The 15,676-nt window shown below is 39.4% G+C and overlaps 1 protein-coding gene across 1 annotated transcript in view; it reads left to right on the top strand.

Moving 5' to 3' along the window:
* The window catches only part of RAB3GAP1 (RAB3 GTPase activating protein catalytic subunit 1), a 168,333-nt gene extending 160,419 nt beyond the window's left edge, over nt 1-7,914 (top strand). Inside the window, exon 24 of the mRNA XM_033945735.1 lies at nt 4,197-7,914. Coding sequence (XP_033801626.1) covers nt 4,197-4,439 — 243 coding nt within the window. The 3' untranslated portion in view covers nt 4,440-7,914. The remainder of the gene's footprint in view (nt 1-4,196) is intronic.
* The last annotated feature ends 7,762 nt before the right edge of the window (nt 7,915-15,676 follow it).

Raw genomic sequence — 15,676 nt, 5'->3', positions numbered from 1 at the left:
GTTGATCGAATTTTTGGTAACTCAAACAAACATTACCAAAATATACTACTTCAGTGACGGCTCAGCTGCACAATATAAAAACTACAAGAACTTTGTGAATTTGTGCAATCACAGAAATGATTTCAACATTGAGGCTGAATGGAATTTTTTTGGAACTAGCCACGGAAAATCACCCTGCGATGGAGTTGGTGGAACAACTAAACGACTGGCTGCCCGGGCTAGCCTCCAAAGACCATCAGCGGATCAAATATTGATGCCAAAGGATCTATTTAACTTTTGTGACCAAAATATACACGGAGTTAAATACATTTATGTTCCAAAAGAAGAAATTGAAGAAAGCAAAAAGTTTCAAGAAGAAAGATGGCATGAAAGCAGCACAGTAGCCGGTACCAGAGAGCACCACCAATTTGTACCAGTCGACTCAAACTCGGTTCGTGTCAGCAAAGTTTCTTTTTTTTTTTTTTTTTTTTTATTATTTATTTATCAAATTTTTACATCATTATCATTTATACAGATAACAACTTAGGAAGGAAATCACAATAAAAATAAAAACCTAACTAATATTTAAACATTCCACTAGCTCCTCAAGTCCACATAATTGGGAGAAAATATCCAATATTTAAACAGAAACAATTCTTGATATAATCCCTGATCAAAGATCAACATTAATGGTGCATCAATACTTTAAACTCCAAATATTAAATCAGTGATGTCTAACTAACTTCATTAAGTTGTAAAAATTGTTCTAACTGATTCGAATCCCAATATACATATTCAGTATCCTTAAATTTTATTAAGCACTTACAAGGAAATTTTAAATAAAAAGTGGCTCCCAAAGCCAATACTCTTGATTTCAAAGCTAAAAAAGCTTTTCTCCTCAATTGCGTGGCTTGGGCCACATCTGGAAAAATCATTACATTATCTCCGCAGAATTTTTCTTGCTTATTCCGAAAATAAGCCTTCATTATTAAAGATTTATCTATTTCTCTTGCACATGTTATCAATAGGGTAGATCTAGTTTGAATTCTATCTTGAGAGTCCTCCAAAAAACCAGTTAAATCAAAATCAATCTGTTCCAACTGATCTACACCCATTCCTATAGGAACTTTCTTTCTCTGGGGAATATAATATAAATTTGTTATGGGCAAATTCTCTACGTCAGTCAATCCCAATATTTCCTTAAAATATTTCCTAATCAATATTTCTGGAGATAATAATTCAGTTCTTGGGAAATTAACTAACCTTAGATTTTTTGCCCTTTGAAAATTTTCCATTTTCTCAAATTTCATATGAGTAATATGAGAATCTTTAACTGTTGTAGAGGTCACTGCTTGCAATGTGACCACTTGAGACTCAGTTGTTCTAATACATTTTTCCATAATTTTCAAGTTAGCATCCACATTTTCCAACTTTTCTATCACCTCCTGAGAAAATTTTACATCCTGAGTCACCACTGACTTTAATAACCCCTCCATTCTAGTATTTATTTGCCATAAATCTTTAAGCGTTACCTCCTGTGGCTCTACCTGGGAGTCTCTTGCAAACAAAGCCTCATCTTGGAATGATAAGGCTTTAGGTATGTCCCCAAAAACTAATGGGGGCATCACCTGTTGCACAGATACTCCACCAGGTTGAGAACTGGAACCTAAATTAGGATCCAGAACTACTGGAGCATTTGGTGGAGGCGGTGGAGTTCTTCCTGGGGGACTAAGAGACGCCCCTGATAGCGAGTCAACTCCCTGACCATGGCCCAAGGCACTGGTTGAAACAAGGTGTCTTTCTATGGGACCCGGTAAATTAGGTGTTGATGCTTTTGGTTTCCCTTTTCTTTTCCCCATAGTAAATTCAAAAAATACAAAAATACATACAATTAGTTCTGCTCCCCTTGTCTCCCAGAGTCTCCAAGGGGCTCCCAAGGGGCTGGCCCCTTAGGGCACGCCCCTTTGGCCACGCCCTGCGGCCGCGCGCCACAGTTGCGGCGTCCCTTTCACGGACTGTGAAAGGACCCGCGATGACGTCAGGTCAGTCTCCCTCACAAGTGCCTGAAGGGGTCCGCTCCCGACGCTCTGGCTCAAGCTGTCAGGTGAGCACTGCAGTCCTGGGCAAACACGTCCACCACTATCTGGCACCCAAAATTTAGATATTTCTTCCAGGGAGATGCAGTTGCGGCGTCCCTTTCACGGACTGTGAAAGGACCCGCGATGACGTCAGGTCAGTCTCCCTCACAAGTGCCTGAAGGGGTCCGCTCCCGACGCTCTGGCTCAAGCTGTCAGGTGAGCACTGCAGTCCTGGGCAAACACGTCCACCACTATCTGGCACCCAAAATTTAGATATTTCTTCCAGGGAGATGCAGTTGCGGCGTCCCTTTCACGGACTGTGAAAGGACCCGCGATGACGTCAGGTCAGTCTCCCTCACAAGTGCCTGAAGGGGTCCGCTCCCGACGCTCTGGCTCAAGCTGTCAGGTGAGCACTGCAGTCCTGGGCAAACACGTCCACCACTATCTGGCACCCAAAATTTAGATATTTCTTCCCGCAAAGTTTCAATGACACAATAAATTTTGTTGCCAAAATTTCTGATACTGCCATTCCAAATTTGAAAGTGTCCGAAATCTTTCCTGGTTGCTACGTTGCCTGTACTTACGATAATCAATGGTGGATAGGCAACGTTGTTGAAGTCTCAATTGAACAAAATGATGCATTGATAAAATTTATGCATCCTCACGGTCCAGCTCATTCGTTTTATTGGCCAGAAAGACAAGACGTTTGTTGGGTTCCAGAGCAACACCTCATCTGCATGCTTTGTGCCCCTTCAGTTACATCATCCGGCCGCCAATATCAATTTCCAGAAACTGCATTGAAGAAAGTGGCTCAAAAATTTAACATAATGTTATAAAGATTGCTGGCAGTTAAAATCAAAGTGGACTTCACTTCGGCTTGGGAACCATATAAGATACCCAATTTAGGCTTGGGAACCTAGGATAAGACACCCTAATCATTGGCTTTGGAACCAGAAAGATACCAACAAAAGGCTTTGGAACCTTGACAAAGAAACCAAATGCGAGGCTTGGGAACCTGGACGAAGTGGCCCACCCGTGGCTGGTATTGCACAGCTATCGGGCGTGATCCCTATGGCGATGGGGTTGCCAGTTCAAACTCTTGAACTGGTAGTGACAATGTCACCATGGACCAATGCAATAGAGTAGTAGTAATACTACGTCAATACAAAACTGTAACTTTAAAAATGACAGAACTATGTTGAAATAGAGGTTGTTGCCGTGGCAATGTCTCCCAACTTTGTCCCCCTTTTTCAGCCATTGTTAACCTGCGTTGAAAAATGAAGTCCACTTTTCTAGGGGGTTTGAAATATGCTCTTTCTAATGAGACTGATTTGAAAGAGTTTCTAAAAGGTATTTTTCTGTAAAAGCAGGCTGAAAATACCCTATTTTTGGCCTTTTTACACAAATTAGCAACTTTACACTTAATTTGTAAACTAATGGAAAGAGCTTGGAGGTTGAAATTGTACTTTTGAAAACAACGTTATACTGAGACATTATGCGCCAAATTTCGCATTTATTACTCAATTATTGTGGGAGCTAAGTAATGTCAAACTTTGACTTTTTTTGGAGCACTAATTTTTTCGGCCAAGTTTACTGTAATTCAGGCATTCAATCAGCGCTCGGCAAAAATTGTTATTGGTAGCAATGAACAGAGCTCCAAAAGTTGTGCAGGGTAGCTAAGTTTCAGTTTTTTTGGAAACACAGCTCGGGAGATATTGTGTCTCAAAGTTGTCAGAATGTCATTGTCGTACTGTATTTCATTGTGGTATGGGGTCAAACAAATGGCTATATCTCCACAGGCGAAACTAAATATTCCACAGGCGAAACTAAAACTTTACCAAAGTTCGTTTGAGACATGGTGGACTCTGCATATGAAGTTTCATCAAAATCCGTGATGGTCATGCAGGGCACTTTCCAAGAATCTGATCACTTGACATGGAATGACCCAAGACCTAATTTCTCCATCTACATATGCAGACATATTAGAGTTTATAAGACTTTGTTTTTCTGATTTTCTTTCTTTGACTTGTGTATACTATGTTTGTCAAATCATCAGCCCATCTGAAAGTTCATCTACATGTTTCAATTGATACTGCAGCTTTCCTCAACATCCATTAAGTGTTTGACATTTTCTTAAAGGCTGCAACAATGTCTTCACTGGATGATGAATTGAAGAGACCTGGTTTTTATGAAGATCGAAAACAGAATTCAGGAGCAGTCTCAGATTTTCCATCACCAGCTGGCCGTGAAATTATTTTGCGAACAACGGTGCCTCGACCTGCACCTTACTCTAAAGTACTTCCACAACGCATGTACAGTGTCTTAACAAAAGAGGATTTCAGACTTGCTGGGGCTTTTTCAGCTGACACATCATTCTTCTAAGTATTTTAGTCTATGAATTCCATTACATATGGTTACCATTCCCTCTCCAGTAAGCTGCAGAGTATCTGTACATGGCTGTGCTACCTATGTACAAATGCAGAATAACCTTGAGAGGCCAGCAACATCTAAAGTGTATACCTGCCCTGAATCCTTATCTAATTTTGTTTTAGTCTTTGAGATAGCAAATGAGCATTGTTTAAATTCTAAGTGCAATATTTAGGCTGCTGTGGATTATTTATGAAAATCTTCAGGCGAGTATATTAACATTTTTTGAGTGAAACATGTAGGAGTTTAATATAGTATTTTGGTATTAATGTATAATAAAGCATTGATGGTAAATCATTAAACTTAATTTTATGTAAATATTCTAGGATCCTTATAGTGCTAAACCCAAGGCAGTACAAAGAAAACTGAAATGGAAATCCTAAATTAGCCAAACAAGTTGATAAATTCCAGCTTTTTTACACTAAAAGCACCATGTACAGTCTAATATATCACTTTGCAGAATTTGTTATTTATTATTTCTAGTATGCACCAAATAAGTTGCAGTAACTCAGATTTGGATAAGCAGTGTGATTCTCAAGCTATAATGGTGTTTGAAGATCATTATACTCATACTTTATGGACAAGTTCTGATGCGTAGTTATGAAAAACCTGGATAGTTTCATGTAATTGACTATTTTTAACTGAATATGAAAACGGATTATTTGAAACTTAATAATAAGCCTCAAATGAAAATAGATTCTAATATATTCTCAAATGATGTATACTACTTTTGAGCTGGCCAATGTTATGGCTCCACTTCTGTAAACTGAAACTGTTACTGTATTTAGTGAAATTTGTCTGTAAGCAGGACATACTGTGCATCTTGACATGTTTTCCAATTAGATGCTTTGGTAATTGTCATTGTATAAGTATGAATTCTGTACTAAAGACTGTAACCTTTCATGTGAAAGATAACTCTGCAAGCAATGTGATTTGAATGTAAAATGAATTTGTAAACAGTAAATGTTTCTTGTGTAGATAACTTTGCCTTAACATAAAAAGGGTAACGAATTAAGTTTGAACTTTTTAAAATTAAGACTATTAATAAAGACCTCGCTCTTTAAATTGTTTGATTAAAATCTTCTCAAATGACTGCTGTTAGAACTGTAACTATTTGGAGATGCACGAATTTACCTTTTCTACTGCAGAATTTAGGCTTTTTTAAAAAACAAATACAATGTAAATGTTTAGCCATACATCTTTCACACACAGTTTAACTAGAAGCTTGTAATTGCTCTCAAAGATATACGAGGGTCATTTCATAAATAATGCACACTTTTTAAAATTTACATGTTTTGTTTTTTTTCCAAGTATTTCTTTACAGTCCTTCAATATTCAATATTCCCCACTGTTGCCAACATGTGCATTATTTATGAAATGACCCTCATAGAATGGGAGAATCCCATTAATAATACATAAAAGTACAAATTCTTTGTAGATCTATATGTTTTTATGGAGTCAGACTAGGTAGTAGAAGTGAGAGAGTATGTGCTGCAAATAATTCTTACATTGGTTTTGTAAATAGTATATGACTGTAAATAATTTGTTTGCTAGGACAGTATGACTACTAGAAACCCTAGTAAATATTGTTAGGAATGAGTTCTTTGCTTTGATCATTATGAAAGAAGATTTAGTTTTCAAGAGTGACAATGTGGGAAAACTGAAATTTCAGTGAACTTGGAAGATGTACTCAGCCAAATTGATAAGTTTAAAGAGTGGACTGGATGGCATACACCCTGGGATACTGAAAGATCTCAAATATAAAATTGCTGATATCATATATCAAAGTGAAATCATTCCTAGTACCTAAAGCAGTGTATCATAGACTGTGTGCCATGGCACACTAGTGTGCCTCCTGAGATTTCAGGTGTGCCGTGACACATTGGGGAGGAGGAGAGGCATTATCTGGGTGCCTACAGGACATGCCTCTCCTCCTTTCCGGCCCTCTCTCCTGCTGGCACCCCCACTGGTGACTGAGGGCCTGTCTGCACTTCAGTATGCCTTGAGCCACAGCCAATGTGTTTAGTATACCACAGCTCGACAAAGTTTGCAGGACACTGACCTAAAGGTTGGAGGGTGGCCAATGTAACGCTGATTTTTAAAAAGGGTTCTAGAGGTGATCTGGAAAATTACAGACCAGTAAGCCTGACTTCAGTGCTGGCCAAGATAGTGAAACTATATTGTAAAGAATAAAATTAAGACAAACATGGTTTAATGGGACAGCATCAGCATGGATTCAGCCAAGGGAAGTCTTGCCTCACAAATTTGCTTCATTATTTTTTTTTTGTGGATAAAGGTGTGCTGGTTTATGTAGCACTGTGGATAAAAGCTATGGCCTCAGCACCAGAGGATTGAAAGGTGGTCAATGTAATACCAATTTCATTTTAAAAAAGCTGTAGGGGTGATTTGGGAAGCTCTAGCCCACTGAGTTTGATGTGGGTGCTAGATAAAATGGTCAAAGCTATACTGAATAAAAATAAAATTACCACATAGCCATAGTTTATTGGGAATGAGTTAGCATGGGTTCAGCAAATCTTACCAATTTATTCGATTTTTCTGAAGAGGTAAACAAATGGATAATTGTGAGTAAGTCGTAGTCAGGTGGCAGTGGTTCCCAAACCTGGTCCTGGAGCCAGGATATCCTCAATGGTTCATGAGAGAGATTTGCATGAACCTGGAGGTAATGTATACCAATTTCATGAATAATCATCATGGATATCTTGGGGTGCCTACAGAGCTAGGTTTAGGAATCACAAGTATATTTCAATTGCAAGAAAGCATTTAATAAAGTTGCCTGCTTAGGACTTGGGCACAATTGACTGGATTTATTTAGAGGATAATCCGTCAAAAGCGTGCAGGTCTTTGGCGCACCGACAATCCCGTAGTGACATTTGTGTGCAGGACAAATATGTGCCATTACTTCTGCTGTTACCGTTAGTGCTCTGAGGGGAGGTGTTGGGGAACTTAGAAGTGTTTGTGCTACCATGGGAGAAAACCTCCCACTACACTGAAAACTCATGCTTTTCCTGTTTTTGCTCTTCAGCAGTTTTCAGTGTACGGGGGGAGGGGGTTTCCCCCACCCCCACGGCAGCGGAATTGTTGGCACGCCAAAGTCCTGTGCGCTTTAGTTACGGTACCCATTTAGAGAGCTGTAGAGCTGACCTTCTTGCACTTGGTTAATGCACCTGCCATAGGGCTGCTTTGCTAGAAGGCTAAAGACTAGCAGGGTCTTTGTGAATGTATCCAGTTCTTATTTGCTGTTTGTAGAATTGGCATTTATACGATTATCTGTACTCCTGAGGCAGGCTTTTTTATAAAGCTGAAACATTGACCATGTCGGGTTTGCAAGATAGATTGTTTCTGACATACCGTCCTATGGCAATGTAGCATGTTCTGTTTTATAATAGCTGATTGTTTTAAATAAACTCTTCTTTATCTCAGGTTGATGTGTACAAGTTCCTTCCCTACTTTCTCTCTATAATATATTTCTCGTGAGGTCTCTCTACTTGTTCTTAGGAGTAGATTTGATAAAGTCCCTCATTGGAGACTCCTTAGGAAATTAGAGTTGTGGGATAGGATGCCATGCTTTTTTGTGGATTGCAAACTGGATAAAAGGAAACAGTAGGACTAAATAGGTATCCATGTGGTAAATGGTTACTAGTTCAGTGCCAAAACAAAATCTAAATAGCACCAAAAAGTTCCAAAAAGGAAATGAAGCAAAACAACAAAAAGATTGTGGACCAAAAGATTGGATATACCAGTTTAGTCTAATAAGTGTCCAAATAACTTAGGCCATCTTTTACTAAGGCGCACTAATCGATTAGCACATGCTAAACGCTAAAGCGTGCATGTTAGTCTATGGGCATGTTAGCATTTAGCTCGCGCTAATTCGATTAGTGTGCGCTAATCGGTTACCTACAAAATGGTACATCTGATCTTTTGTTCCACAATCTTTTTATTGTTTTGCTTCTAGTTCATTGTCCCAAGGATCTGTGCTGTAGAATTCCTAAATGATGTAACCTGAAAAGCCAGAACATAGTAACTCAAATTTTTTTACTCACAGCATGAAAATTGATTCCAGTTCAGAAAAAACATCATACCTACATACGAGTAATAGAAAATGAGTTTTGGTCAAGAATTACAATCTCAACAAAATTGCAATTATGCATTTTGTAGCTTTCTGATGATCATAAGTTTCTTTTCTGAACACTATTGAGAATCTTTGTGTTCAATAGCTAGAAAGTAGTTTAATTTGCATTGTGCAACATTCTTCAATATACCACAGATTTAACATCATAGCCTCTTGTTGATTTCCCAGGGGACAAGTTTTTAACAATCACTCCTAACAACGGAATATTGAGGAAACATCTGCTAGGGTTCGATCTAGCAGTATGCGTCTGGCTATGTGACTTAATTATGCATTATAAGCTCTAAATCATGGACTTTAATTTAAGACCAGTCTAAGATGGATCCATTTCTAGATGCCTCTTGCTTCATTGATAGAAAACAGAACAGCTGTAGACTTGTGGCTCTACTATTGCTCATTTCTATAGCGTTGCACATTAACCATGTAAGAGACAATCCCTGCCTGACAGCTTACAATCCAATCAGACAAACAGTACATTGGGGAAAGGAATTACAGAAGAAGTGTGTTAGAATTAGGAGTTAAAAGCAGCCTCAAAAAGTGAGATTTTAGCCTGGATTTGAATATTGTACCAACTCAGGCAGTCTGTTCCAGGCATATAGTGCAGCAAGATAGAATGGATGAAGTCGAGTTGGCAGAAGAGGAGAAAGATGCAGTTAAGAGAAACTTACCCGATGAACAGAGTTCCTAGGGAGGATTAGAGAGGAGAGATACTGAGGAGCTGCAGAGTGAAAGCACGAGTAGACCAATAAGAGGCATTTGAACTGTATGCAGAAGCAGATAGGGAGCCCATCGAATGATTTGAGGAAAGGGTTTATGTGAGCATAACAACGGTGATGGAATATAAGCCATGCAGCTGAAGTTTGAACATATTGAAGGGGAGAGATGGTTTAGTAGAAGAAGCAAGTTGCAGTAATCTAGGCAAGAGGTGATGAGAGCACGGATAAGGGTTTTGGTGATGTGATCTGAAAAGAGATGGCAAACAAAACTAAGAATGTTATAATGCCTCTGTATTGCTCCATGGTGCAACCTCATCTTGAATATTGCATTCAATTCTGCTTGCTTTTTCTAGTGGAACTAGAAAAGGTTCAAAGAAGAACGACCAAGATGATAAAGCAGATGGAACTCCTCTCGTATGAGGAAAGACTAAAAAAGTTAGGACTCTTCAGCATGGAAAAGAGATGGCTGAGGGGAGATATGATTAAAGTCTACAAAATTCTGAGTGGTGTAGATTGGGTACAAGTGGATTGATTTTTTTTTTTTACTCCAGAAATTACAAAGACTAGGGGACATGCAACAAAGTTACAGGGAAATACTTTTAAAACCAATAGGAGGAAATATTTTTTCACTCATAATAGTTAAGCTCTGGAACACATTGCCAGAGGATGTGGTAAGAGCGATTTAATGTAGCTGGTTCTTAAAAAAAATGGACAAGTTCCTGGAGGAAAAGTCATGCTATTGAGACAGACATGGGGTCAGCCAGTATGGCCATTCTTATGTTCTTATAGGTCAGATTTTGATGATATTATAGGGAAAGAAACAATAGTTTTTAGTGATTGGTGAATTTGGGCAGAGAGGGAGAGATGATTCAAAGATTACCCCAAGATTGCAAGCTGATGAGACAGGGAGAGATAAGAGTGTTATCCACAGGAATGGGGAGGGGAAGGAGAAGCAGGTTGAGGAGGAAAGATAAGAAACTCAGTCTTGGCCATGTTTATTTTTAAATGGTGGTGAGACATCCAGGCAGCAATGTCAGACAGGCAGTCTCAGATTCAGGCCTGAATTCCTGTAGAAATGTCAGGTGTAGAGATTTAAATCTGAGTCATCAGCATAGAGGTGATACTAAAAACCATGGAGTGAGATCAGAGCACCAAGGGAATAATTGTTGATTGAAAAAAGAAGAGGTCCCGGGACAGAGCTCTGGGGTATACTGACCGATAGCAGGACAGTGGTGGAAGAGGATCCAACAGAGCATACACTAAAAGTGCAATTGGGAAGATAAGACAACTAAGAAATAACAAAGCAACCCAATTGAAGGCAGTATAGATGGTGTCGAAGAGTAGGCAGTGATCAACAGTGTCAAAAGCAACAGAAAGATCAAGGAGGATGAGGATAGAATAGAGGCCTTCGGATATGGCCAGTAACATTTCATTGGAGACTTTAGCAAGGGCAGTTTCCATAGAGTGAAGAGGGCAAAAGCCTGATTGAAGAGGGTCAAGAATAGCTCGAGATGAAAGAAAGTCAAGACAACAGTGGTGAACAGCTCGTTCAAGTAGCTTGGATAATAAAGGGAGGTGGGAAATGGAGCAATAGTTGGAAAAGCAAGTAGGGTCCCGTGAAGATTTTTTAAGGAGTGGTGTCACTATGGCATGTTTATAGGCATCGGGAACAGTTGCAGTGGAAAGTGAAAAGCTGAGGATATGACAAGATAGGTGGGATGACAGTAAGAGAGAAAGTGCTAAGTAAAAGGGTGGTAGTAGGGTCAGAGGAACAAGTAGTTTGGAGGTAGAAAGAAAATGTGCAGTTTCCTCTTCAATTATTTCAGAAAAGAAAGAAAAGGTGGCAGAGAGAGAGGTTGACAGAATGGACCAGGGAGGGCGACATGGAGGTGAGCTCGAGAACTCAAGGCTAATCTTGCGCACCTTGTCTTGGAAGTACTCGGTCATAGTCTAGGGAGAGAGTGAAGGGGGAGGGGGCTTGGAGATGAGGGCACTTTGAGTAACTAGTTCAGTGTGGCAAAGAGATGTCAGTGGATAAAAGATAATTAGTGTAGTCGTCTTGTTTTGCAGGCAGACTGGAAGGAGATCAGTAGGAATTTGAAATGCATGAAGTCAGTGAGAGTATGCAATTTTAGCCAAAGACGTTCAGCAGATCAGGCACAGAAGCATAAATTACAAATTATAGAGTTCAGGAAGGGCTGGAGTTTGGTACGCCTCATAGAACATGAGATGGGGGGAGGAGTTAGGGTATCTAGATTGGAGCAAAGAGACAGCCTCATTGACAGACTTCATAACAGTGAAAGGAGGGATGATGAGACAGTGGTGGGGAAAGTGCAGGGTTCAATAGCCTGAAGATTGCTAAATGTATTGGTGGAGATTGGCTGGGGGGGGGGAGGGAGGGTGATTAATTGTGAAGTTTATCAAATGATGGTCAGAGGGGAAGAACTGAGGTGGAGAAATTAGTGATGAGCATTTGCAGAAGAGCAAGGGAGTGGCCACTCTGATATGTAGAGATAGTGGAGTGCTGAATGAGGATATTAAAGCAAGGAACTTAGAGGTCAGGCGGGTTATTAGCATGAATGTTGAAATCAGGGAGGGAAAAGGATGAAGGTTTGAGAGAGAGAAAAAGAAAGCCTGAAGTCAGTCAGTGAGAAAGAAAGAAACTTATCAGGGGGTCAGTAAATGACCGCTACTTGGAGGGGTAAGGGAGCAAAGAGACAGATTCAGTGAGCTTCAAATAAAGAAAAGCAGTGAGACTGAGGTGGAAGGAGAGGTGAAATCTACAAGAAGGTGAGAGTAACAGCCCAACACACCACCTCTGTTATCAATTTGGCGAGGCATATGGGAGAAGAGGTAACCTCCATGACATAAGGCAGGAACTGAAATGGAGTCTTTAGTGCAAAGCTAGGTTTTACTTAGTGCATGCAGATGGAGAGACCATATTAGTAATATTATAAAGTCTTCATTCTTCAGGCTTCGACAAATCCGCTCTGTATCACAGTTCCTTAATGCCAATTCTCTAAACATCCTCATTCATTCACTTGTCATTTCAAAGATAGATTACTGTAATGCCCTGTTCAAAGGTATAGCACAAAAGGAAATAAAACGCTTACAGATAATACAAAATACTTCCATTAAACTTATCTATAGAGCAAAAAAATTTGATCACGTAACGCCGCTCCTTAAGGAAGCCCATTGGCTTCCGGTGGGTCATCGAATAATATATAAACTCAGTTTGCTCACCTTTAAATCACTTCTTTATAAAACTCCAGCTTTCATTCACAAACTGCTAATCCCTTATACAGCTAATAGAACTTTAAGATCTACCGAACAGCATCTTCTAACGATTCCATCGCTAAAAATAATAAATACGCGTCGTCAGTTTATTTTTTCAGTCACTGCACCCCAGACTTGGAATTCTCTACCGAGCTTTCTAAGGGAAGAAACTAATTTAGGAAAATTTAAATGTAAACTAAAAACATTCCTGTTTAGTGACGCATTCATAAACTAACTAGCTCCTAAGTGTCTTTTTAATAATCATGTGAATCTCATAAAGTTATTCTTTCGAGTCTCATTTCCAATTTTTACTCTCCTATTAAATTTTATCTTTTTAAAATTATTATCATCATCCCTCCCTTATGTGTCTTCCCTTTATGTATATTCTACCTTATTTAAAATGTAACTTCATCCTCATATTTTCCTTTTGTTTCCAGTTTTGTCAAATTTGTTTTTTAACCTTGTTAGTATTAACTTCTATGATTTTGTTTTTACATTGTAATTTTATCATATTGTACATCGCTTCGAATTTAGATGAAGCGATTAATCAAAAACGTATTAAACTTGAAACTTGATAAATAGGTCATAGGTATAAGCAAGCTTGGAGACAAAGCATGCATGAGAAAGGCAGAGAGGAAGGGGGGGGGGGTTGAAGGGGAATAGAGATAAGGTTGGAGATATTGCAGTGTGTCCTCTGAAAGAACTATAGCAGATGATGTACCATTAAAGACATAGAGCAGGTAGATAAAAGATTATTTTTCATAAAATGCATCCTTTTTATAGTTACAAACCATTCCCAGACTAATTAAAATTATAACGTATTCATTAACAAAGATGATATTTTAAATACTAGCTGCAAATGTGTACTTGAAATAACAAAGACCATAAAATATAAATTAGTATTTTATTACTGCTAAATTATTTATTATTGCAACATTCACTCTTTATGCCCTGAAGATTAAACTATCCATTTAATGCATATGGGGAGCAAGGCAGAAGAGGTGGTTGTAAAGAAATGCTATTACTGCCACCAGCCACTAGGCTGTTGTATGTAACTTCACTGAGTCGCATTGCTGTTTCAAATTATCTTTGTCATTCTTATGGTTACAATTGTCTCTAATTTTTTCCCCAAGACATTTTGACTCCTAGGTTAGGGCTTTATTCAACAAAACTTGAGATGCCCATTCTATTCCTAAGGGCAGCTTGGCATTTAGTGTGTGCTGCTTTAGCAGCACAGCTTTGTAAAAAAACCCTATGGGTTTTGACTGCTGTCGATTTATTCAAGACCAATACTTATATAATTGGTCTACCTGTTCAAATAGATGTCCAAGGTGAGTCGACAATATCAAAATTTATTGATGTGCTACACAGCATTTGAAATAAACCATGGAAGTGGGAATATAGACAATTTTGCAAAATGTCTAGAGCTTGTGACATTTTACAAATGTAGGACTGAACTTTTGTCTATTGTACAATCAACATATTTCCACCCCCTGATCAAGCTGTATAAAAGGCCATCAAAGATGTAGAGCATATTAATGGATTTTAAGTTATATCATTACACTCACCTGATGGCTGGTGCTGTGGCATGGCTTGCGGATGGGGCAGAGTTACAGTTGGATTGGGCAATGGTTAGTCCATCTCCTCTGAGTAGTTTGCTAACAGCTCATGGTTGGAAAGTGGTATCTCATAATCTAGTGATAATTGCTACACCAGGGGTTATAAAGTTTGGCCCAATGTTTGAAACTCTCCTGGCCTGGGCTAGAGATTTTCTCATTCAATCTTGAGCTAAAGATAAGAGCTACTTGAGAAGGAATATAAACTGCAAAGTAGGCATCTTTATCAGTGGCTACAGCTAAAGCATTGCTTTCAACGCATGTAGGCAGTTGATAAACTCCTTGGTATATCTCCTGAACTAATTTTTGTGTGGTTCTGGCAGATACTTCTTATGTACAAGATGATGAAATCTTGGGGGAGGGGGGGTGTAAATTTAGGATTTTGATTTGGAAGAGGGTCTTCCCCAAGCTATGTTGGAAAATATTTTGGATTCAAATATGCAGGCCATCGTTATCGGCATGGAAGTGTTGCTGAAAGAAAGGATAGTGTACTTCCTTGAATCTAATTGGGTTACAGGATCCGAGGCAACATGGCTTTACAAAAGGTAAATCGTGCCAAACGAACCTGATTGAATTTTTTGATTGGGTGACCAGAGAGCTGGATCGAGGACATATGCTAGATGTAATTTATTTGGATTTCAGCAAAGCCTTTGATACAGTTCCTCATAGGAGGCTGTTGAACAAACTTGAAGGGTTGAAGTTAGGACCCAAAGTGGTGAACTGGGTCAGAAACTGGCTGTCGGACAGATGCCAGAGGGTGGTGGTTAATGGAAGTCGCTCGAAGGAAGGAAAGGTGACTAGTGGAGTCCCTCAGGGTTCGGTGCTGGGGCCAATCCTGTTCAATATGTATGTGAGTGACATTGCTGAAGGGTTAGAAGGAAAAGTGTGCCTTTTGCAGATGATACCAAGATTTGTAACAGAGTAGACACCGAAGAGGGAGTGGAAAATATGAAAAAGGATCTGCAAAAGTTAGAGGAATGGTCTAATGCCTGGCAACTAAAATTCAATGCAAAGAAATGCAGAGTAATGCATTTGGGGATTAATAATAGGAAGGAACCGTATATGCTGGGAGGAGAGAAGCTGATATGCACGGACGGGGAGAGGGACCTTGGGGTGATAGTGTCCGAAGATCTAAAGGCAAAAAAACAGTGTGACAAGGCAGTGGCTGCTGCCAGAAGGATGCTGGGCTGTATAAAGAGAGGCGTGGTCAGTAGAAGGAAGAAGGTGTTGATGCCCCTGTACAGGTCATTGGTGAGGCCCCACTTGGAGTATTGTGTTCAGTTTTGGAGACCGTATCTGGCGAAAGACGTAAGAAGACTTGAGGTGGTCCAGAGGAGGGCGACGAAAATGATAGGAGGCTTGCGCCAGAAGACGTATGAGGAGAGACTGGAAGCCCTGAATATGTATACCCTAGAGGAAAGGAGAGACAGGGGAGAT

This window comes from Geotrypetes seraphini, chromosome 5 (genome assembly GCF_902459505.1).
Source record: "Geotrypetes seraphini chromosome 5, aGeoSer1.1, whole genome shotgun sequence".
In the NCBI taxonomy this organism is placed as follows: domain Eukaryota; kingdom Metazoa; phylum Chordata; class Amphibia; order Gymnophiona; family Dermophiidae; genus Geotrypetes; species Geotrypetes seraphini.
This window is presented reverse-complemented; position numbering and strand designations above follow the sequence as displayed.